The sequence below is a fragment of the Fundulus heteroclitus genome, chromosome 18 (genome assembly GCF_011125445.2).
Source record: "Fundulus heteroclitus isolate FHET01 chromosome 18, MU-UCD_Fhet_4.1, whole genome shotgun sequence".
In the NCBI taxonomy this organism is placed as follows: Eukaryota; Metazoa; Chordata; class Actinopteri; order Cyprinodontiformes; family Fundulidae; genus Fundulus; species Fundulus heteroclitus.
In genome coordinates this window covers 26,138,269-26,164,541 of record NC_046378.1, presented here as the reverse complement: position 1 = coordinate 26,164,541, position 26,273 = coordinate 26,138,269, and the positions used below count along the sequence as shown (strand labels likewise).

At 37.8% G+C, this 26,273-nt stretch overlaps 1 protein-coding gene across 3 annotated transcripts in view; it reads left to right on the top strand.

Annotated features, from left to right (window-relative positions):
• Positions 1-26,273, top strand: part of LOC105939709 (roundabout homolog 2) — a 113,251-nt gene that overhangs the window by 67,976 nt on the left and 19,002 nt on the right. For all 3 annotated transcript variants that reach the window (XM_036149570.1, XM_036149569.1, XM_036149571.1), the window contains 7 exons: positions 1,186-1,267; positions 1,445-1,613; positions 13,704-13,870; positions 16,013-16,134; positions 16,299-16,515; positions 16,686-16,804; positions 23,494-23,665. In XM_036149570.1, the coding sequence (XP_036005463.1) occupies positions 1,186-1,267; positions 1,445-1,613; positions 13,704-13,870; positions 16,013-16,134; positions 16,299-16,515; positions 16,686-16,804; positions 23,494-23,665 (1,048 nt within the window). The remainder of the gene's footprint in view (positions 1-1,185; positions 1,268-1,444; positions 1,614-13,703; positions 13,871-16,012; positions 16,135-16,298; positions 16,516-16,685; positions 16,805-23,493; positions 23,666-26,273) is intronic.

The window sequence follows — 26,273 nt, the reverse complement described above, 5'->3', positions numbered from 1 at the left end:
ATACAGTTAACGTTAGGTCCATTCCAGAAGCTTAATGAAGGTTTATTTATTTACTCAATCTGATGTATCTGTGTTTGTTCTGTTGGACCACCCTGTTGAGTCTTAACTTTCAACCAGCTAGCTGCTGATTTCATGTGACGTCGAATGCTTCCTGAATAGTTTTCCAAAAATTTCATCTTCAAACTTATTGAAATTGCCCAATGCAAGGAAAACGACCAATTTAACTGACTCCATTTGGCCAAGAGGAGTATTTTAATACTCAGACAGAACAGTGCTGGACACTTATTGACAACTACAATTACACAAAGCAGTTATACGCTAGCGTAAACAGCATGGGGATATCCAGCTGTCATACTTTTCACAAAGGAGATGGATTCTGTATCCCAGAGAGGACCGTATTTTGGTGTAAACTGTAAGAATCAATCCCACAACAAGCAAAGTATGTTGTGAAAATGCTAGCTGAAGCTGTTAAGAGAGTATCACCATCCACTGTCAAAATGGGTCCTGTAGCAACTTTGGCATGAAAAAAAAAAAAAAACACCCGGAAAGAACAAAGCCATTACTCTAAAATCAAATCAACGTAAAAGCCTAGAGTTCAGTTTACAAATACACGCAGGGACATAGATCTAATTTTTGAAGACATGTCCCGTGGTCCCGATGAGACTAAAATTTAAGTGTTTGACTATAATCATATTTACATTTGGATGAACAAATGGAGAGCTTACAAGCCTGAGAAGATCATCTCTACTGTGAAATACGGGGATGGCAGCGTGTTATCGCGTTTTGCTGCAAGAGGGAACGCTGCACTGCAACGGCTGTAGGGAGAAGAAAAATCCTTGAAGGTTATTTAACATATAAAAACTATTTCGGTCGTTTTTACTGGTCTAAATCAGGAAAAGTTTAGCCGGATTTGATGCCTGACAACAGGAAAAATAGGTCATGTCTTCTTATTCAGTACACTAGCCTTATGTAGAATGAAAGTTGTACGAGTGTATAATCATTCCAGCCTGGAAAGAGATTTTTTCAAATTCCTGATTAAAAGTCTTGGAATAAGATGACACTCATGCCCATAACGACTGCCTTTGACCCTTAGCTGGGACTTTCATATAAATAAAAACCCCTAAATGAAATCACCTTTCTGAAACTTGTTGGGGACTGTAATGAAATTCATCTGCTGTCTGACAGGACACCGACTCGGGGATGTACACGTGCGTTGCGTCCGCTCCCACGGGGGAATCGAGCTGGAGCGGCATGTTGACTGTCAGAGGTACTTATATCCAAACTCTCGTCACTCTCTGTTACACTTCACACCTTCTCTCTCTTACACTCCATCTGCGGCCTTCGTGAGAGCACCATCTGCTGCCTAAACGCGACAGGATCTGCGCCAGCTTCTAAAAAAGCAGTCGATCCGAGCCTGATCGCGGTCGATCTCTTTGTGTCGCAGAGGATGCAACGTCTTCTGGATCCAGAGCCTCGGAGTTCATCCAGCTCCCGGGACCGCCGCAGAAGCCTGTAGTGACCGAGGTGACCAAGAACACGGTGACGCTTACATGGCAGTCCAATCCACACGAAGGTGGAGATGCTGTCACCTCCTACGTTATCGAGGCCTTTAGGTAAGAGTCCTGTAGCAGAAACAGGGCGTTTAACACCGGAGGTCAAGACTGAATAGCAGTCGCACTGCAAAAAGGGAACTAAAAGTAAGCAAAATTCTCTTGAAATTATTATTTTTATTAAATTCACCTTTTGAATTGAGAAAGCGTCCTGGAGAGGAAGCGGAACGTCTTCAACAACGGAAAACAAGCCCAGTTGCTTTGTTTTTTACTTTTTTTTGGAAAGTCTTGAAATTAGTGTATTTTTCCTTGATTTGAGCAGGTAAATAAGACTTTTTGCCAATGGAATAACATTTTTGCACTTAAAATAAGAACAATTCATCTCCATCATCTCATTTCAAGTGCAGGATATCTAAATATCTTATTTAAAGGGTAAAATACTCATACCATTGGCAAATAGTCTTATTTAGCTGCTCGATAGTCTTATTTAGCTGCTCAAATCAAGGGAAATATACTAATTTCAAGAAAATTGTACTTATTTTAGTTCCCTTTTTGCAGAACGGTCCCACATTCTTTATATGTTTATCTGTTTGTGTTCTGAATTACTGTTGTTTTCATTTAATGGTACATAGTAAAAATACCTCACCACCTTGCTGTGCCTAAAAATAATTTAAAAAACACCTTGCTGCCAAATGGCAGTCAGTAAAAACTTGACAATTTCTAATATAGTTCAATAGGAGCTGTCAAAATGTATTAACAGTGAGAGTTGAACGCTATGTCTGGACTCTTATTTTTATCCTCAGGTACAACATCATTTTACACGGCAAAGAAATGCCAGATTCAAACGGTGAATGCCTAAGTTACAAAATAACCTGTTTCTGACTTTTTGCTTTCACTTCTTGAGTCTTTACAGCTGAAGGACTCGCTTTCTTGGCCACCAAGATTGATGTGTTTGGGCAATTTACTCCTTTGATATGCTCAGACATCCTTAGATTAAAGGTTTCCACACCTTTCAGCCTTAAGCTCCGAAACAACAACAGCAGAGACTGAAGAGGTTGAAGCACACAAACGTTGCTAACATGGCATTGACGGCACCACCGATTCATTAGATTCTTGCATCATTCATCTGCGAGAAAACCCTGATGTGATCTTTGAGAGGAGTTTTAATTTTGACAGGTAGATCGACTCAGCGGAAAAGAGGAGGTTTTTCCAATTAAGATTCTTAAGTAATGTAAAATCCTACATTCCATAAACAGACTTTGAAAAAGTAATTTGTGGTTTTGTTCATGCTTAAATTGCTGTGATGATCTCTATGCTGGACCTGATAAGTTGCTTATTCAGCAGCTGCAAGCTGTACAAAATGCTGCTGCACACCTTCCGACAAGAACCGACCGCCGTGATCACATCACACCAGTGCTAACCTTTCTGCACTGGCTTCCCGTTCATGTCAGGATCCACTTTGAGATTTTATTGCTTGTTTTTAAGAGTCTTAATAGAATGGCACCGCCATACAGCTATGTCTGAGCTGTTGCAACAGTATCCTCCATGCTGAGCTTTAAGGTCCACAAACCAGCTGTTGGTAAAAACTTCAGGGTAGTGACTCAAAAGTGGAGCTCATTTAGCTTTTTCAGCGGTAACGCCTAACCCATGGAGTGTTTTTTGTCTTAAGGCAAGGCAAGGCAAGTTTATTTGTATAGCACATTTAAGTAACAAGACAATTGAAAGTACTGTACATCTAAGGCTAATTCTAAAACCCACCTTTATACTTTGGATTTTAGTTCTAGTTAAACTGAGTATTTTAGCTTTAAATTTGCAAATTGTGGGCTTGTTTGGTGCTGCAGTTAGTAGCAAGAAGGTCTGAGGTTTGCCTCCCGGCTTGAGGTCTTTCTGCATAAAATGTGGATGTTCTCTGCATGTGTGGGTTCTCCCTGGGTAATCTTGCTTATTCCAACACTCAAAAACATTTCCTGTTGGGTCAATTGGTCTCTCTAAGTGTGTGCGTGCTAACCCCCAAATTCCACATCCTGCGTGACTGTTTCGTTCGTACGTGCATGCTCGTCCGACAGAGCAACTACGTTGTTATTTTAATTAACTAGAACCACATTCTCTGTGACTTCTCCGAACGGCACCATCAGCGGACAAGCTCTCCGTCGTCAAAATACGGAACAGCTCTATTTTCTGCTCCGTTCCTGTCCGTCGGACTCCAGCCAGAGAGAATTAGTCCACTATTTTCTACTGAAATTCCTATAAAATAATGGTGAAGTGTCGATTGAAATGTCTATTAGCTTAAGATAAAACACTGAGACCTGCTGTGGGCTTTTTAGATGATAAATTATTGTAAATACAAAAACATATACGTTTTTGCTGGCCAGTGCACTCACCCAAATATGCTGAGTCGGTGTAAAATCAGCAACAGAGAACTTTTCGGATGCTGTTCAAAGGATTATTGAGACGTTTGTTTGGTTTCCGCCTCCTTTTTTTCCCCTTTCTTATGGCGTGAACTCGTACCTCTCGCACATGCTCGCCTCCAGCTCCAAGGAACTCAGAGCGGAGCAAGACAGACGCTTATCACGGACTGACGGAGGCGGTCTCTGCGTTGCCCTGTAATAGACTGGCAACCTGCCCAGGGAGTTTGATTTGCTTTTGTGACTTTGATTTAGTTTCAGTGTCTTTCAGTAGATTGCAGTTTTTACTCATGTTATGTTTTGAGATTAATGGAACATTTTCTATGTTCTTCTGATTAGTTGCTGTATTTCCCAGTTTTGCTTTGTAATGTTTACATATGCTGTCTTTCCTAGCCACTTTCCCTTGTACTTCATTTCATGCTTCCCCATTGTACATTCAGTTAATTACACTCACCTATTCTGCAAACCAGTGGTCACGAGCCATGTCTACATCCAATTGTCATGCAAATTTTGAGCAAACTTTTAAAATGTCACAAAAAGAAAATGTGAATTAGGCATGTTTCTCTCTATTGGTTTGGAGCAAATTAACCAGGCTACGGAAGGCGTACCGTAATTTCATCAGAGGTTGATGTTACGCATGGCTGTTGTAAAACGGAGGTAGAGGTTGCAAACTTGCATGGACCTCACATCTGAGAGAGGTTTTCAGGAATTGATTGCTGCCGGATAGGTTGTAATTGTTCTGTCATGTCAATTAGTATTGGTGATGTTAGCTGCAGTCCGAAGACGTTGAGAAAGAAATGCAATTCTTTACGGGTTATGGGAATTTCTAGGAAGACGCCGACAGCAGAAACAGCGGATCAGTTATTAGAGGTAACTGTGTGCTACGTCAGAACCTGTTGTGTTCCCATTTCCCCATTTTACACGCATTAACTATTTTTCACAAAAGCCAAAAAATTACCTCAAGCGAGCATAAAAGCGCTTTTTGAGAAACTGAGAAAGTTATTTTGAATTTTGGCATTTAAATCAACGTTTTCTAATGGGTTACTTCAAAATGCACATAAAAAACGTTGGTGGAAACATGGCTATTGACCGAGCAGCTCTTTAAGCGGCTCACCCACTTCTTCAGTTGTTTCCTGTTGCTCCTGCTTCCTCCGGTGCTAATGGTCTCCACTTGTGGTTTTGTATTCTTTGCTGCCTTTGTTCTTTACAGTTGTAAGTGTTTTATTAAAAGAAAAACCTTTCACGTGATTCTGCTAAATAAAGGAAATAAAATACAATAACCCAGTAGGGTGCAATAATTTAATCAGAAAACCTGTGCATGCAACCAGAGTGAGCTACCGGCTTAGAAATTTGTAAAGTGCTGGTACTTGACCAGGCCTCTTTAAAATCAGCTATTTAAGCCGGTTGGTCTTCAACCATGCTGAGCCATAATTTTACTGCGAGGCATTGTGGGACGGTCTGCTGGCTCTACAGTAGCTGCAACAATTGAAGGCATCTTGCTTCCTTATAGTCCTGCAGTACTGCTGGAAGATGGCACAATCTTTATGTCTGCTGATTGCGCCCGGTGCAAAGTTCTTTTCAGGCTCAAAAAGGACTATGTAATCTCAATTAGGGCAAACGCTTCGCGTATGTTGTTTTATTTGAGGGCGAATATATGTTGTTGTTGTTTTTTTTTTTGTATGGTTAAAATGCGTGACTAGTTCCCTTTAAAGTAAACATGATGAGAAGCTGTCTGGATTATTGGATATAAACTAAAATGGCTCTTTAGCATCAGTCAGAGGCTGCAGGAGCAGAAAGCAACTGTACTGTTGCCAGCCAGATTTTTTTTCATCTACTTTGAAGGTGGAAATCATTCAAGGTTTCTGCCAGCTTGACTTATATTCTTCCAGATAGCTAAAACGCTGCCACATATGCAAATTTATAAAAAAAAAAAAAGTGGTGGAGGCTTTTTCAGTCCTTATGCAACCCAGTGTTATTGGCCAGCTCTTTGAACATTTTGTTATTAGTAAACTGAGTCAACATAACAAGAGCGACAAACATGTCACTTTTTTTTTTATTCAAAAATAAAAGTCTCTAAAATGGACACAGGATATCCAACATAAACTCCTTTCTCATCCGGGGCTGTTTATAATACGTAACTCTTATTGCACCAGACCACATCATGCTTATGTCGGCAGTACAGCGCCTCGTGAGCCAGGCTGTGCTGGGGATAAAAATTGTTGTGGCATTTCAAAAGTTATTTATCCAAACCCACTAAAAATGAAGATAGAACAAAGACACAAATAACTAGCAGACAAGGTTTAATCTAGTTACTACTGTTTTTATCTTTAACAATTAAAGCCAAATATATGTCTGTTCAATCACTTCAACTTCTGCGGCCCATTTTAAGACCCTCTTATAGTTAATTTACCAACCTCTATGGTTACCTGATGCAATTTTTACTCATCTCTAACTGCAACCCACTATTATTTGATTTATCTTTACATGTTTCTCTGAATTGTATATTTTTTAATAAACCTTTAAAACCTTAAAATAAACTACTTCTACTTGCTGTTTGGATAGATTAAGGCATTAATATCTAGGTTTTGGGGAAAAAAATCATAGATTTACCAATTTAAGAATTATGAATGCCCTTGTAGCATTATTTCTATATCTGCTATTAGGCGCAGGGATGGTTCAAGATTTCTGGTACTTTTAAGCAGATATTTAGGGGTACGTTTTGTTGTGCACCCAGACCTTTATGTTTCTAACAAAAGGTTTGTAAAACAATCAAACGTGAATTTTTCTGTCGGGTCTGCATGTATTGTCAGAACAGTGCATAGTGGTGTCACTATCACTGAACATAAAAAAAACCAATCAGAAACAAGTTAAACAGTGTTTTTTCTAGCTGCTTTTTTTTGGGGGGGGGGGGGTTCTTCTTTTTTTTTACATTTTAAGATGATTTTGTGTATTTCTGCAAGGTAAAGCCTACAGTTTTTCTTCCGGCCCAGATATCTCACTCCGACTTACTGCTCCTCCATAATGAAGTCTCCTTCATTTTGAGCCATTAGAGTTTGGAAAATGACTCATCTCAGCCTGAGGGAAAACAGTCCTGTTAAGTGATGTCGGGGAAAGAAAGCGTGACACTCGCTGCCCCACCGTTTAGCCACGGTGTCCCAAGGAAAGCCAAAGCAGCTCTAACAACCAACCAGGGGCCGCAGAAAGGCAGATACCAAATGAAGGAGCAGACAATTACCGCGGTGGTCAGACTGGCAGCTCTGTCCTGTCCTGGGGCAATGTAGGGAGGGTATGCATGCCAAGTCAGAGAGTTCACTCATTACAGTGGCAAGACAGGGAATACAGAGCACAGGCACACACACACACACACTAGCAAGCAGGTACACATACATTTCTCCTGGTGTATAACACAAAAAAAGTTCAGTTAATGATGAATCTGTCGATTGCTCCATGCACAGAGAGCCTCCTCTGTAAAACCTTGTTTTTCTAGCACCTCAACTGTAATTTCTGGAGCGTCATTCTGAGCCACGGGTTGCTTTTAAGGACTCTTCTCAAAACACTTTTTCGCTTGTACCTCTTAAAGGTATACCATGCAACCGGGGTTGATTTTCCAGCGAGGCTCCCCCCAGAGGGCGAAAGTAAAAGTGAACTGTCTTAAAGATGCTCAGCTGTTCTGGTTTCTCCATCAAGCCAGGCGCGGTTGTTTTGAGCTTAGCAGACAGGCGAACGCAACGAAAAGTCGAAAAAACGGCAGTACAAACAATGACTAACACGGTGAAAGTATGAACATGCACACGGAGAGAGAGAAACCATTTTGTTTGTTACTTACAATCGCCGAGAAAACCTTTGTTCGACCTGAAATTACTCATTTAATCATCCAAAACGGTATGGAACACATTAATTTACTGAAAAATGTTGCATAGTATGCCTTTAAACAGAACTTTTGTGGTCCCTCCGAGCCAAAATGCATCCTTGTCGGCAAGCTCTGTCAGGTTCTTGGTGTGAAGAAACTTTTGTCAAAGAATACATGCTTTTTTGCAGATATTCAAGTTATTCTATGTCACAAGAGACCTTTGTTACAGCATCAATGTTACTTGACCAAAGTTGTCGGCACCTGACAACTTTGGCACCTGAATAGAGGACTCAAAAGCGGAACCCAACACAGTGACTTGAAATAAGTAATGAATTAATACAGTCTAAGAGTCAGTACACAAAAAAATCCTATGCAAGCAAGATATCCAATACAGAGGCAAAGCCAAGTCCAAAAACAGAAGCTGGGTCAGTATCACAGAAGGACAGAACAGGATTAATGCTGGACTGCTTGAGACAAGGTATAAAGACGAACTGGCAAGGGGAAACCGCACAGAGTGGGTTATAAATGCACAAACAAAGAGAGTGAGACACAGGTAGATGAACTTTGGGTTTTGCAGAGGCTGATTAAAGGTGGGAATCTCAGGAAGCAAAGTTGTTTGACATAAGAGAGAAAAACAAACAGAAACCTAAAAAAAAATAAAATAAAAAACATACACAACCAAAAAAAAAAACAACATAATTAGCAGAGCTAGATATGCCAGAGGTTATAGAGGTTGAAGCCGCCATCTACTATGGCTAACTGTTTGCCTTCCACAGCTCTGAGGAATAATTTGCTTTCATAGAAACCCCCGGCTATGTGACATCCGTCGGGTCGTACCAAGAGATCTGTTACTGATAACTTCACACCAGTGGCGATTCTTGACCAAATTTACCAGGGGTGCCAAGGTGGGGCCAGTGTTTTTTTTTTTTTTCATGGGGGCACAGAGCAAAATAAAGACACACAAAAAAAAAACAGGGCTATATTTCATTGTTTAATATATTGAATGAGCCAAAAAGCCACTTACAGCTCTTGAACTGCAGGTTGCAGATGTAGCAGATGAAAACTGTGATCCCACCTTAGCTCGATTCTAGCCTAAAGTATGACACACTTATTTTTAAATCATTGCTAAAGTACAACTATAAAGGTATTAAAAAAGCATAAGGGACCAACCAGTGACAGTTTCTGTAGCAGCGCAAATTATCACAAGAAATTGACTTAGTATTATGTTTTCAGTACAGGGGCCAGGGCCAGTTCTACAGGCCTTTGTTGTCCCCGGTCTAGAACCGCACATGCTTCACTCAGCTTGACTTCAAAAAATGCAAACCATGCCTTTAAGTTGTGGTGTACCACAGGGATCACTACTGGTTTCCCTTATAGATCTTATAGATCCTTCATCTTGGTGGTTTCATTCAGAATCACTTCCAGTCTGACGTAAATGACTGTATGTATGCCTGTAAAGCCCGTACAGGTAACATTCCTTATCTCACATTGTGTGATTCTAAGATAAACTTTTTTTGCTTTCTCCAAATCCAATGATAAATCAGAGCCCATGTTTTTGACTGCCATTTCTTTATTCTTCAAGTCTTATTCGTTGGTCAAATAATATCACCCCAATGCTAGAAATGTAGGATTAATATTTAAGTCATACATCAATTTTAAAAGCAGCTGTTGTTTTTCCAGCCTTGTTTGCACAAAGCATGTCTTCCAAAACTGTTTTTCTATTAATCTTATCCGGTATATTTTCTATATTAGCGATCCACCCCACCACACTGAAACTGGCCCTAAACGCTTTAGTAACTATGGCGGGCCTGCATGTGACGCTAAAGTATCGCAGTGGAAATATTGTAGAGTGTAAAAGAAACATTCACAGTGGGCTATGACATCATTTCCCCCCCAAAACTCGAATTTCGGTTATCTGTGTAAAAAGTAAAGGTATCATTTTAAGGTTTTGTATCTCTATCTTTCAGAAAAATGGAGTTTTGGGTCATAAAATACCATTGTTTTTATTCTCTGGAAATCACTTTCTTTTACAGTTAACTGTATAAAATACGCTCTATAAATAAAACACCAATAAATTGTTGGATTTCCACGTGGATGAAAAAGAACTAACATTTTGTGTTTTATTATTGTAAATGGAAATAAGTTTGTTGCCGTCTGGGTGGGACCAAAGATATCAAAAGTATCGGTATTTCTTTCATTCCTTGACATAAAGCAAACAATTGCTGTTTTTGACCACTGTGATGGATGTTAAGCAAGTTTCTGTGTGAGTTTTGCATGTTTTCTTAATCTAGCTTAAAATGAAGCAGAAAGACTCACTACCAAGACAAAAAGTTAGATATTAAATTAATTTCAAAATTTTTTAAGCATTAAATAACTTGCCATCGTCTTAATTTAGTAAATAATTACTAAGGTCATCGCAACTTAAGACCTTAGTGCTTTTGGTGTACAATAATAACCTCCAAGTCCTAGAGCCTGTAAGCCTTTTATTCAAAAGACAAGAAATTGTTGGGTTTTCATAGGACAGCAGACACTGTTGCCATTTAAAAGCCAATTTTAGACGTGCAGCTGGACACTTTAAATGGGGAAACTGCTCCTTTGGAGACCATTTGGTGAGAAAAAAATGTCCCTGTTGATATGGAGAGAGCAGAGCTGTGACCTGCTTGTTGTAATTACCTCACTATTTCCCTCTCCACAGAGTTGAGAAAAATGTGAAACAGTGCCACGCTGTTTGATAGTACCTGTCTTCTTTTTTTTCCACAGCACCAAACTGCTGTTTCTTTGCCATACTCCTTCATGAGCCAACCTGCTGCAATAAAGAAAGCAATAAAACTTTGTCTGCAAGCTGAGACCTGCTGTGGGCTTTTTAGATGAGAAGAATCTCAAAGATTCAAGAAGCCAGTGATGAACTCCTTTATTCATTTGTTCGCTCGTTCAGCAGAAGCCGCAAAAAGAATGTGTGGGAATTAGATATGTTTGCTCATTTTCTTGCTGAGAAATGATTAGGAAGTCTGTGCACTGAAAAGAAAAAAAACACGTTATGGCATGCTGTTTGAGATTTTAAGGTGCTGATGTATTCTGTCTGTCGGTCAGGGCAAATTAACCATTATTTCAGCTTCCCCTCAGGCACATTTTAATTGAATGGACAAAGGGAAGACAACTTTGCCTTCCTTGCCTTCTGTCTTTGCAATAAGTGGTTCTTTAAAGATAAAATAGACACCTATATAAATTAAAAATATTTTTAGATATAATTAATTGTTATTTGAATGTGGCTCAAAGACTTTTACAGTTGATGAATTTAGCTCATCGATACCAACTTTGAATGTCTTTCTTTACGCTATATTATAAAGAGACCTTTGTGCTAAAAACGCTGAATTTGGAAAATTTTAATTTGTTTGTGCTGAATAAATATAAGGACTGGCTGACCTTATAAAACCCAATAAATATTGTCCTGGTCATATCAAATTAACTAAATAAGTGTGAAGATAATTAGAAAATTGTACATTTATTAATACTCCAACAAGCTTGCACAGAAATTTGACTTTTTCCCCTAAATGACATAACCAAACACTGAATTATATCATATCTGAAAACTAAATCCTTAGAACTAAAATCATTTAATTACAGTTGAGAAATCTGCATTAAAGATATCACATATTATTATTAAGAATGAACAATGGAAAAAAATAATTGAAGAAAATTTGACATTTCTAATGAAGCTATTGACTTGGATTGCATATCCAATTTCTATGTGATTACTTCATATAGCAAATGAAGTAATCACATAGAAAAAAATACTTAAATAGTATATGCAATAAAGTGGTATGACATAGGCAGGTATTGAACAAGCTAACTCAATTTGATATATTACCTAATAGAATGAACTTTGTGGTTAACAACTTTATGGAGAAACTAGTTGCATGCATTTCTCAGGTAACTTTGACTTCTTCCACACAAGCTATCTTCTGGGGGCATCTTCTTTTTACCCCAACCTGCTATTATTTTCTTGGATTTTATTTGGTCAGTTGATTGGATTGGACATTTTGACAGCTTAATTAAATTTAACTTTTAATCTGAGTTGTTGTTGTCTGGGATAATTGTATTGCTGGAAAGTTCATTGTTGTTTCGTACACTACCAGTCAACAATTTGGACTCACCTTTGTCATTCAATGGCTTCTCCTTGTTTTTATGACTTTCTACATTGCATAAACATGTTGAAGACATCAAACCTATACTAAAAAACACATTGAATTATGTATCAGACACAAAATGATGGATTAACTGGATAAATCTGGTCTATTTTAGCTGTTTCTGATCAAAACTTTTGACTGGTAGCGTAAGTAGATTATTTTCATCAATGTGCAGGTATATTTCTTCATTCATCACTACTTTAGTGATGTGAAATCTGTCAGAACCATACGTTAAAGTACAGCCCCAAACCATGACATTATCACCTCTACTTGCTGGTGTTTTTGGGGAGATGTGCATTGATTCCTCCCTGCTAGTGGAGTGTCCAGTTACATTCAGAGAGTGACATTCTGGTCTCATTTTTAACCACACTATAAAGTCCCGGTAGTCAACTGACCTGTCCGAATTCTTTCCAGCAAGCTCTCTATAGACTTTCAGATTATAGACTAAAGATTTCAGTAATTATCTTGACCTTCTCTGTCATTTTGCAGTTTCCTTATCGATTTTATTTGTTTATATATTTTTGTATGTGTGGATTATTTTGCTTGTTATTGACATCTGTTTGGAATTTCATGTCAGTAACTCCATTGGAAACATATTTATTATGGAAAAATGTTGACTATATGCTGCAAAGTTTTCTCTTTTAGTTTTCTCAAACAAAAAAATAAATAAATTGACCTTTTTTTATCTTTTAAATCAGGCTTTCAATATTTTTGTAGGATGTGTTATCTTCCTATTGTTTCTCTTTGTTTTTTAAACACAATTTTAGCTTTCATTTTTCAATCTTTACTTGCTGATAAAGGATTCAAATGTAACTTTTTTCATTCCACAACAAACATTCTCTTATCTGGTCTATTCTGAAACATTAATTTAGGAAAATGTTTCCTTTTACCTTTTAAAAAATGTTCATCCGTGTTTAGTTTTTTTTTGTTTGTTTTCTTGCACGATAGCAGAGAGTTTAATCAGTTTTTTTCCTTTCTTGTGAAGTAAGTTTTCCGGCACCAAGTTGGACGAAAAACACTGTATAATAAGCTTTGATTTTAATTTATTTTTTTATAGATTCTAAGCCTTTATTTAGTCTCAGAATTTCAAATGTCTCTTTCAAATGTATTCGGAAAATTTCTAATGCAACATTCATTTGCTCCACTAGAGAAAATAATTCCGTTAGACACATTTATAAAGAAAATCTTCACTCAAACTGATATACACCGTTGCCTTGACTTATCGCTTTGAGCTGTCTCTTTTTTGTGAGATTTGAGTGTTTTTTTTTTATCTCTGTCGGTGTGACTACCATGACTGAATTTTGCAGGATGTGAACTTCAGATCTCTCCTTCTGACGCTGGCTTTTTCAATTTAATCGGTCTACGCCATATCACTGATATAATCACTGAACTAAGCATTGTGCTCAAACCCATGTCAATCAAGATAAAATTACAAGTTATGGAAGCTGAATAACCAGGATATTAGCTTGGGGGAAAAGTCTGTTTGATTATCAGTGGAGGTTTTTTTTTCAGGGTGGAAAACATCCTCCTGATTAAAATCGGGGAGATTCATATTAGCAGTCCGGTCACATTCCAGTTTACTCGTTTTCTTTGTCTCAGCTGCAGCTTGGGGACGTTTTTACCTGTGATCACAATGAGCCGATGTTCTTTCAGATGAAAAAAATAAATCATTTTGTTTGCTTTTCTTTTTTCTTTTTTTTCTGTCTTGCAGCCAGTCAGTGGGCAGCACCTGGCAAACTGTAGCAGACCATGTGAAACATGAACGGCACACAGTTGTTGGACTTTTCCCGAACACGGTTTATCTCTTTATAGTCCGGGCAGTCAACTCTTACGGCCTCAGCGATCCCAGTCCAATCTCTGAGCCGGTCCGGACCCAGGGTGAGTTATATACAGTTGTTCTCATGTGCCGCTGATACAATGCCAGGAAATTTGTGTAAAATAATGATGGTGTGGTAAATTATTTTAAACTCTTTTTCCACTTTTGTGGAGACATGTCCTGCACAACTCCAGTAATAAAAAAACTGCATTAGTATAGTAACGTAAGTATCTAACACTTTGGTGGAGCACCTATTGAAGTAATTTCAGCTTTTAGTTTTATTCGACATGCACTTTTCATTAATCATAGTAGATCTGATGAAAGACAATTAAGGTCCACCTGTCCTAGTAGAATCTTATTATTATTTTCTCAATTGCATCATTCAGTTAAATGCTTAGTCTGCAGCAAGTCTATAAATGATCAAAGAAGAACTGATTGTACAACGGCATCAGTCAGAAGAAGGGCGCATAGAAATGCACTATATGTACAGTTAAGTGCTAAATTATTCATACCCCTGGTCGATTTAGGTTTAAAGTTGTAAGTTCATTTCACCAATTCATTGTGACTGAATTTAGTCTTACAATTTTTAAGGGCATTATCATTGGAAATAATTAGAATTGGGGTGATGACAAGGAGGAGGCCTTCCAACAGCAAGCACTGATCTCATTATAAAAAATAAATATTCAAAATATTAGTGGAAAAATGAAAAGAACAAGTCAACAATTATAAGATGGCTTTGAATACAATAATGCAAATAAAAGCTATCCCTTGATTGTTGGGAAGGCACATTTTTATATGTATTTTTTATGTGGAAATATACAGGGAAATTATTATTATTATTATTATTATTATTATTATTATTATTATTATTATTATTATTATTATTATTATGATTATTACCAGAAACTTATCAAAATACAAGATCATATACCTATCCTGTGTTAGTAAAAATTCAGAAGGGTTTCACACCATTTATAAACGGCATATTAGATTGTGGTGATTGGCAAGCTGTAGTACCGATTTGAGACACTAGGTGCCAGTATTACTTATAGCTCCTTTAAACTGATAAAAATACTAGAAGGAAATTGAAGAGGGAGGCTATCAAGAGGCCAACAGAAACAATGAAAGCATTTCAGCGCTTTACAACAAAAACCTGTTTTCCCCCCATATGTCTGGACTGATGGGTAGTGTTGCTAAACAGAAGCGTTTCATTCCACATGAAACGTCCAGGTCTGGCAACAACCTCCAAAACCTTGCATGTTAACGTGTTATGGTCTGATGGAACCAAATTTAAACTGTAGGACACAAATAATATGACTGACAACAGAATAACCTAGCACACCAGCTAAAGAACACGACCCCCAGAGTGAAACATGAAGGTGGAGACATAATGATCTGGGGGTTATATTTTTGTTCAGATCAAATCAGAAACAGTCCTAAAATAGTCCTAAACAGCTTTTAAACAGTTTTGATTTAAAAACTTCCCGATGTATGATAGAAATCTGTGCAGGAAAGGGGATTTTATTTTCCCACATCACCCTCAAACATGAAAAAACAACAAAAGAAAAACTTCATGGGGGAAATTTTTTTATTTTGGAATGATCTATCCAAACAGGGCTGCAAAGTCGTGGGACGCCAATAGATTCCTACCTAAGACCGAATCAGAAGGCGCTCCAATCAGGCGTTAGTTTAGGGGCGTGCACGTCTATGTAGGATATTGTGTCATTTTTAATTGTTTTTTAACAGATTTATTTATTTTTCAGTTGAATTGGGCAGGATGATTGTCACATTTATATGTTGGACAGCTGTGAAATTATTTATGGATCTTTTAATTTCACATCTCAACGAAGCGACGTTTCCTGTAGCAGGAGAGTCTGGACTGTTGCGGGCGCCTATTCGAAGTGAATCCTGTGCTTTTCACTCGTCCATCTTCTCAGTCTGCACTTCATTTAGAATATTTAAAGAGAAAAAAAATAAGCACAGTGGATGTAGAGCAGAGATAATGTGCTGCGCTCTTTTAAGAAGTTGTTTTTCATGTGCAGTGTCATAACTAATTGCTTTCCCAGCATGATGCTTTACTGCCCTGAGCAATGTTGAATTTCAAGTTCATCTTTTTTTTTTTTTTTTTGCTGAATGGCTGCTGTTCAGCTGTGCTTCGCTTTGTTTTGTTTTTCTGGCTTGATTATATTTCTTTGTGGTGTCAGATGGGAGTCCAACAGAGCAGGGCGTGGACCACAGGCAGGTTCAGAGAGAGCTGGGGGAAGTTTCTGTTTACTTGCAGAAGCCCGTTGTTCTGTCTCCCACCAGCGCCAGGATTTCCTGGACTGTGAGTTCACTTCATGGCTGGAAAATGTTTTTATCAAAGTGATGAAGACATGCTAATCCTCCATCATTAGCTTCAAACGCTTGCATGAAATAAAGAACATCTCTGGAAACCCAAACACCGCAGGCGCTTGACACGCGTGTTTGTTTCTTGCCAACTCTTTTCAGGTTGCCCGTCAGTCGCGGTACATCCAGGGTTACCGCCTATTTTACCGGATGATCGGCGGCTCCTGGCTGGTCCGCGATGTAGAAGCAACGTCCGACTACGGTGCAGTCTTAGCGGATCTCCAAAGCAAGAAGGAGTATGAAGTCAAGATACGCCCCTACTTCAACGAGCTGCAGGGCCATGACAGTCTCATGGTCCTGGTGCGGACCCCTGAGGAGGGTATGAGATTGTCATCAGAAAATAAGTGTAATTATGTAATAATGAGTTGTTGTTGTTTTTTTTTTGTATTAACAAAGCATTGAATTACATCAGTTATTTCTGGAAATATGTTGTAAATTTAACACTATCTTGTGCAATAACTTCAGGTAAATATCTCCTCTGCTTTCTAGTGTTAAGTGGTCCTCCACAGGCTGTTTCAGTGGTCCAGCTCACCAACAGCTCTAGCATCAGCGTCTCCTGGGAGCCGCCACCTCATAACGTTCAGACCAGCACCATCCTGGAGTACAAGGTGAGGTAACGCCTGGCCTTTGCTTTGAAGACGTTTAAGCTGTTTCTTACCTTTTCTCTTTCAGTAGTTTCAAGAGTGTTCATGCCACTTCAATTTTCTATATTCTGCAATATTTCAGCATAATACTTCAATGTATATTATTTTGATGTTTTATAATAGACCAACACCCAGTAGTAAACACTTAGACAGCCAGAAAAACAGACACTTTATTGTTCCCCTTGGGGAAGTTTGTGTTAAGCTTTGTGTCCTAGATAAAGCTGCCACTATAAAATGCAATAAGTACACATTAAATACACATATTGCACAGTTACACCACAGCAAGTCCAAAAAATACACATACTGCTCAATAAAACACCTAACCACATATACTCCAAACAACAAACCAACCAACAGATCAGACCGGAGCATCGACATGGCATACTCATACCTACCTTTTAATTTTTCATTTCAATTAAATTAAATTAAATTTTATTCATATTCACAACACATTCACAACCATGTTTATTAATCTGATGGAGATATGGACAAATGAATATTTAAATCTATTAAAGGATGCAAATTCCACTTTTTCAGCCATTGAATACCTTTTGTTGTGTGCTTGGGGCCTTTGGAAGTACTAAAAGGTGAATTTAGTTTTCCAAAGTTCTGCATAGATATACTTAAATTGTTTTTGGGTCATATTTTTTAAGCCGTTTAGGTTTTTCTGTTTTCTGTTACGTTTTCTTCGCTTTTTCGTCACAGCTGTTTTTGCAGAACGTCTAAATAAGGTAATAGGCGTCCCACCATTTTTAAGCCAAGTATAGATGTCGCTTGATTTTGTAGTCCAAACTCAAGGATGCCGAAGCTGTCAGTGGACAAGTCTAAGTGTTCACAAGTCACTCCACTGGCCCCCATTATCAGATCCTTGTAGAAGTTCCTGGTTAAAGAGTATTTTTCCTGGGAATTTTGCCCAGACCAGTGGGGTAAACTGTTTGCGTGAAACACTTGAAAATTCAATACTTCAGTAGTTTTTGCCATAATGAAAAGGGATTTGCCCAGAGGCTTCATCTGATTGAGGTATCAGGTCCTTCTGAGTTAGAAACGAAGGACACAGCAATGCAGTAAGCTGCGAAAATTTCAACAGACATAGATAGACATAGTGCTTGCTGTGTGCTCGCTCACAGTTTCATGAGAGCACAACCGTAGGGCCTATTTCAGTAGCATTATGATATAAGCAACATTGTTTTCTCTTGCTCTGGGTCAAGATTCTGGATGGAACGTGTATGGCTGAATGGAAACGCCTCCTGCCGACACTTTTTTATATATTTGGGGATAAAAAGTTTCTCTTGCACTAGCTAATAGTATCTCGGCCATTAAACTACATAAAATGTCACAGGGGTTGGAGTGTAACGCCGTGGGAGATGTTGGGGGGGTGGGGGGGGGGGTGCAGAGGCCTGCATCAAAACGGCATGAAAAGGACACTCAGAAGCTGCTGATAATGGGTCACAAGAGCGGTCTCTAGAGCTTCACTGACGAATAATTCAGACTTCCACTTTATATACACCACTGCTAAAAGATTTGAATGTGAAAAAGAATAATTTAAAAGCATGAAATTTGCCCTTTACGTTTGCAAATGGTGACTCTATACCGTTTGCCAGAGAGTGGAAATTGATATGTTGAATTGAGGATATGAGCGGGATCAGACTATACTCTGTATGCAACTCCAAGGACAGACTCCTCATAAATGGATTGCATGGAGGAGTTATCAGTCCTCCCTGTAACCCTCATTACAGTCTGGAGCAGATGATTAAGTTTAGATTTTAGTTTAGATTTTGGAGAGGTTACCAAGCCATGCTGGTACGCCATACCTGATGGTGCTTTCCAGAACAGGTTGATAGCATAAAACTCGAGCTTCTAGTCAACCCCGAAAGACCCTGAGTCTACATGAAAAAATAGCCTCTGCTGTAGTGCTAAAATGTGAAGTGGAATTAAAAGGATACATAATTTACAAAAACCTTACAAGTAAGATTAAGGTAATTCTGGGAAAACTGTTGACTTGACAACTCTGTGTTTTACAAATTGGACCTGTCCAGAAAAGTAACAACAAGAAAGCCATTACTAAGAGCCTAAAGAGGCCCTGTTTAAATTTTGCAACATGCCGTTGAAGGTCCACAGAATGCATACATAAAAAATAACCTTTTTTCAGATCTGACCAGGGCAACTTCTTACCTACACTGCAAAAACGGAACTAAAAGTAAGTAAAACCTTCTTGACATGAGTGTATATTTCCTTTATTTGAGCAGCAAAATAAGATTATTTGCCTGTGGAATTAGTTTTTTCTACCCCTAAAATAAGACAATTAGATATCCTGCTCTTTAAATAAGATGATGGAGATGAATTGTTCCTATTTTAAGTGCAAAAATCTTATTTCATTGGCAAATAATCTTGATTACCTGCTCAAATCAAAGAAAAATACACTGATTTCAAGAACATTTTACTCACTTTTGGATCCGTTTTTGCAGTGTAGGTAAGAAGTTGCCCTGGTCAGATCTGAAAAAAGGTTATTTTTTATGGTAAACAATAAATTAATAACAAAGCACATCACTCTGAACACACCGTCTCTACAGTGAAACATAATGGCGACAGGTTTTTCAAAGTTGAAGGGCAGATGGATGGAGCTAAATAAAGAGTAAATTTGAAATAAACCTTTTAGAGGTTGCAAAAGACTCGAGGCTGGTGTGGAGGTTCCAGAGGAAGAACTGCCCTAAACAAACAAATGAATGCTTTGGTTCAAGGGTTAGATCAGGAGACTCCAGTCCTCGAGGGCTTTTGTTTTGTACCTTTCAGAGTTGTCCCTGGTCTGAGGCCACAGACACACATCTAAATGTTTCATAGCATTGACCCTTGAGAGCTCGAGTTTGACATGGAGGGTTTGGATCAAAACATATTCTTGTTAGAATAACCCATTCAAAGTCCAGAACTAAGTGGCAACCTGTGGCAATGCTTAAAAGACTGATGTTCATAGAACCTCTCCAGGAAATAGGAGCGAGTTTGAACTATTTCACAAAGATGAACGAGAAAAAGTTTCAGTCTCTAAATGTGCAACGCTGGGAGACTTCAAACGACTCAAGACTCAAAAGGTGGTTCTGCAAAGGGTTAATCAAGCCACTATATGTTGGCATGTCTAAAAAACACTTTTATCTGGATCCAAATGTGTAGAAACGGAGCACACTTTACTAGCCCCCAGGTTTGGTCACATCTATGCAGTATGTGTAGAGTTTATGATGCACCTCATCACATTGCTTGCTTTGGGATGAAGGGGGTAACAGTTTCAGAGTGCCAATGCAGAAATGCAGTCACTAAATGTTTACTATGACCATTTTTAATTTATCATCTGACCATATCAGGGTCTCAAGTTCCCAAGTTCAACTGTCCATCCTCGGTTCGTGAGTGCCGCTCACAGGTCAGACAATAATTAGCTCTAATCAAGAAATAGGAACAAAATAACAGCCACTCCAAGCTTTCAGCATGCTTGTCAGAGAGACCCTTCATCTGTGCAGACAGAGCGCCTGACTAACGTATGATGAAATTAGGTGACGTTGCTACCTGGTATTATTATTTGTTTAGCTTTTACAGTACATAAAGGTTATCGCAGTGGTGCATGTGTGCAGTATATCCATCCATCCAACCATTTTCCGACACACTTATTCCTTGCGGGACCGCGTGGGGTGCTGGTGTCTGTCGCTAGCTGTCAATGGGCGAGAGGCGGGGTACACCCTGAACAGGTTGTGTGCAGTATATTTTTTTTGCACCGCTTAAATTACCAAGATTTTCAGAATGTCCACAAAATGTGTGCTAGCCTGGCATGGCTGGAGGTCATGTCACCTATACTACAGTATCAGAGCCGATATAAGCCCATTATTTATGTGCTAATACCTGCCATGGAAACTCAAGTTATCAGACTGTGACAAAACCAAACAAAATGGGACAAAATTATCCTTTTGCTCTTTGGTGTTTTGTTTTTTTGCGCTTTCGTTACAGAGCTGTTGTTTAGATGGCTTTGGAAAACACTGATTCATAATTAACAATTAGTAATTACTCTTTTGCTGCTCATGCGCTGCCAGTTCTTGTTTTGTCATCAGATTGTCCGCTAACAACTGACTGTTCCTGTCATGTGTTTGACGGGTGGAATAGAGAGAAAAAACAAACTCCTGATTATCTGTCTATTAGCATCAGCGCAACGCTGATTACTAATCACTGCTTTCCATCTGCAAATGCACGTAGAAACAAACGGAAGTCCGTTCGTTTTGATGTTTACCAGCAGAAGGCAGGGATCAGACCAAATCCCGTTAAGTTATTCCTTTCCAAAGAGCCATGTGTTGTATTTTGTTTTAAAGACTGGAATATAAAAAGCGCCAAATCCCAAATAGCTAGATTGGTATTGCAGCACAGATGTTCATTATAACCTTCAGCGACTTCATCACAGAACCTCACAAAAGGTTAATTAATGAAAGAGTCGTTCCCTGAATATTAATATAGATAGATATGCAGATTATAGCAGTGCTGGAAAGAATTATGATTCAGTGCTAGAGTCATGGGTGCTACCTTGCTGATGAAAAACGTCCATGACCAAATTAGGAATGATTATTTTACTAAAACAGGATAAAAAGCTTTTATATTTCTGGATTCTCAATCAGATAAGACATTATACAGTTTAAATTGGACCCAAAAGGCCCGGCTACAGTTTAAAATGCTCTCATTTAGTAATAGATCTTCTGTTTTCATTCTAGATTATTTAGGCTATATTTTGCTATCAGTTTAAAGAGCTTGGTTAGTATATATATATATATATATATATATATATATATATATATATATATATATATATATATATATATATATATATATATATAAGAAAAGGAACAGACACAGTCCCTTGCAAATGTATACACACCCCTTTAGTCTTATTCCTTTAGTCTCGATAAAATCACTAATCAGCTATATGTGAAGGATCAACACAAAGTAGAGCATAACTGAAGTGAAAGAAAAACTATTTACACTTTTCAAAGATTTTTCAAGAAAAAAAAGTTTGTGTTTGTATTTAGCTCCCCTGGGTCAATGCTTTATAGAACCAACTTTCACTGCAGTTACGACCGCCTTTTGGGATATGTCTCCACCAGCCTTGCACATGTGGGAACAAACATTTTGCCCATTCTCTTTTGCCACATGACTCAAGTTAAACTATCTTAAAGCTGAGAGTGTCTGTGATTATATTTAATTAGATTAGATAAAGAATTTGACTAGAACCATCTATTGAGACTCTATCTGTAATTTTATTTACCCAGATGGAAGGTGAATCTCCACTCCAGTCAAGTCTTTAGAGGCTTTCTATCAGGTTTTTCTTGCAGGATTATGTTTTATTTATCTCCATCCATATTCCCATCAGCTCTGACCATTTCTCATGTCCTTTCTCAAGAAAAGCATCTCCACAACATGTTTCACAGGATGTGCTCAGGGAGCGGTGCAGTGTTAGTTTTCCTGTACATATAACATATTAAATGTGGGCCAAAAAGTTACATTTTGGTCTTAGATGATCAGAACAACTTTGTCCATTAGTTTGCTGTTTCCCATCAAGGCTTGTGGTGAATGTCAAATGGCACTGCTTTGAACAACAGCTCCTCTGGAGTCATAATGAGCCTCCTGACTGTTTCCTTGAATAATGCTATCATTGCCATAGTATCTGTAGGGTTGCAGCCATTTCCTGGTAGTTGTGCCTTACCATTTTCAGAAGGTAGACTAAACAGTGCTCAATGAAACGTTTAAAGCTTGGGATATTGTTTTATAATCTAACCCTGCTTTAAACTTCTCCAAAATATCTTCCCTGACCTGTCTGCTGTGTTCTTACGCCTTCATGATACTGTTTTTTCACTAATGTTTTAAAGTTTGAGGTTCGAACATAAAGTCTAAAACTTTGAAAGGTATAAAATATATTGAAACCTATTTTATTTTCTGGTTAAATTATTTCATTGACAATTTGAAGTGTATACCAACATGAAAGACAAGGGAATAGGTGTTGGACTTTAAATGTCATCACAATAAATTTTTGGTAATGTTGTGATAACGATAAAAGTGATAATAAAAAACTATTTACAGCTTCTTGCAGTCTTTTTCAGGTAACTGTGTGGCAGTGACTGAATGTCAATTATAGCCCAAAAAGCCCAAATACTGTCCATAACAAAAAAGATATAAAGATGTAGCATATATTAAATCAAAATATGTTTTATCAGAACTCTGGTTGGATAAAGAAGTGTTTTTTTGATTACCAAACTGCACAGAGTATCTGCAATTAATTATAATTTTGAATGTATTGATATTTATTGATGCGCTCAATAAACCAACAGTGGAGAAAATAACAAAAATAATATAATACAATATTGGCAGGTTTAGGGGGTTTTCAGTATAAATTTGGAATTTATTTTACATAAAACATACACTTTTACAACATCAAAATGTAAAATCTCTTTAAAATATGTTTTCAAGATTGATCTCGAGATGCACTGATATATTTAATCTCTGCTTTCATCATGTAAAGCATGTAAAGTTCATAATCAAAAGTAGCCCTGTTTTGTTCAAACCAGTAATTAATCGGAGCGCCGTGTCTCATTCGAAGGATCAAACACTAACTTTGGCTCGTCTGTGTTTCTGATCAGGTCTGGTGTTTGTCCGGCGACGCGGAGAGCCAGATAAACCGAACCGTGGACGGGTCCGTTCTGTCCATCCTGCTGACGGCTCTGCTGCCTGACATCCAGTACACGGTGGCGGTGGCTGCTGTCACCAGTCTGGGTGTGGGCGCTCTGAGTCCGCCTGTCAGCCTGCTTCTCAGTGAGTCACTCAAACTGTTACAGCCGCCACACTTTGCAAAATATGGCAGGATGCACCCCCAGCGGGCTGAGTTTACTGAGGCTGAAATCTGTCCTCGAGGTGTTATGAATGGGTGAAAAACAAGGTGATGTGTGATAATCACTCTTCTTTGGGCTCTGAATATGTGAAAGATGTTAGTCAGGCATTCAAACTGAGAAAAAATATATATTTTTACCCCTCCAAAACAGACGCTGCGTGTTTATTTTTTTTATTCTTATTTTGCAAACATAGCCTGCTGATATAGAGATATCGTCGTATTTGAGGGGCAGCTCTGGGTGTTTGTTTCCAGCCATGGAAAATCTAACTAATAAAATCTGACTGATGTCTTCTGATGGACTGTAAAATAAATATAGGGACACGTCCCTCTCTTGAACATGCCAATTATCATTTGACTGTTATCATTCTGGAGTAATATATCAAGATATTTCAATTATGAGTATTCTGTGAGATTTATAGTGGCTCTGGAAAAGGTTCACACCTCTGTTTATGATGTAAAACACAATAAATCATATAAAAACGTCCGTATTATTTAATACAAGAACTAAACATAGAAAGAAACTCTGTCAACTCTTGATTTGACAAAATGTACCTACTTGGGTTCTCCAAGTCCTTCAGATTAGGAGGGCAGCTCTCTTCAGGCTTTATCACATACCTAGAACTGCTCTGCTCTGCATACCTAGAACCAGAACTAAACAAGGAGAAGCAGCATTTAGTTCCTATGCTCCAATTATCTGGAACAAACTTCCAGAAAACTGTAAAAGTGCGGAAAGCCTGAGTTCTTTTAAATCAAGATTAAAAACACATTTGTTTAAAATTGCCTTCAACTGTCCTAGTTAACTGAATCACCACTTTTTTGTTCTATTTTCTATCTATATTTTATTCCTACTTGCTTTTATTCTGATTTACTTTGCTATATTTTAATCATGTAAAGCACTTTGCATTGTCTTTGTACTGAATTGTGCTATATAAATAAATTTGCCTTGCCTTGCCTTGCCTTTAGTTCTGGACTCAGGCTAGATAATTTCACAACTTTAACTTTCCTCTCATTAAGTCCTTGTTTTGTTTTTGTTTTTTTATTTGGACTCCTCATCTTCGGCTTTCTAGCACACACTGGAAGACTTTGGTGCCAAACTGACCGACTTGCATTTGAAACCATTCATAGATTTTATCCAAACAAACAAAAAGTTCAAATCTAAAGAAAAGTTATATCACTGGTTGATGCAGACATAACCATATTTTACTGAAGGGCCTGAGTTCATTTGGAGATCGTCTCCATTTTGTGTCAATAAAAAAAGGTTTTGGGATTGAAGAAGCTCCAGTTTGGTTTCTTCAAACCCGCAACACATTCACCTTTCCAGTTTATATCTTGTCTTTTCAACAGTTTTGGATCTTCATCCAGCTTAATGATGTTACTTTCTTAAATCACTGATAACTGTCTTCCGTGTGCCATGGTGTATCGTTTTAATATTGTGAGTTTTCTTAATAATTACTCCTGACTGATGCCTTCATAGGAAGAGATCATTTTGATCCTTTGAAAAGTGGTTTTAGCTAAAGGATGTGCATAAGCAAATGCCAGGGAAATCCTCCTACTAGGACAACTAAACCTTATTTCAAATTGATCAGATCCACTGTAACAGATGGCAGGTTTAAACTAAAGGAGAATGAATTATGTAGTTGAATCAAAAAGTGATTCAACATAGCAGATAGTCATATTCAAGGAATTAGAATAAGCATTTCTAAGAGGCTTGTTTGTCAGATTGCAAGTATCTTTGGAAAAATCCACTCTTTGAGCAGGTAGTAATATGTATTTTTCATTAAGCGCCCATTTCTGCATTAAAACTATTTTTTTTATTGGTCTGATGCAATATTCTAAACTTAGATGGTGTTTTTTATTAGACAGAGGTGAAAAATCATAATTAACAGGAATAAAGTCTTTAAAACATCATCAGATTTTGTTAATCTTTATAAAGTGTATTCCCTTGCTAATTGAATTATTGAAATAAATTAACTTTGTAATACTATCCTAATTTGTTGAATACGACTGTAGTAGTTTAAATGTGTGCAAACTTATGCAACCATGGTAGTGGGTTTTTTTTTGTTTTATGTTTTGTTTTGGTTTCAGGTTCAATTGTTCATTTGTCACATTAAGGGACGATTTTTTTTTTCTAACTTTTTTTAGGTCACATAAGTTTATGTGTCTAAATCTTATTTTAAGGGGGCAGAGAATAATTAAATAAATTAGTAATAATAAAAAGATTAGTTCTAATATGTACGGTCTCACATAATTGCAGATCAGCACGAACCCTGCCTGTTTCCTTATTATTGTATATTAATTTCTGCATAAAAATGTCAAACAATATTTACTGTAATCTACATCTATGAGACATAAGACAGGAATCAGTCAGATTGGCATTCATTACAGTCATGGTTTAATTCATTCTTCAAACTGTCAATGACAATCGTGACATATTTAAGTTTAATTGTTTTAATATTTCTGCTCTGATTTCCCAGGAAGCTTGATGTATCAGGTAGTTTGTAAAACCTGTCTTGATATCTACACTGTCATTTT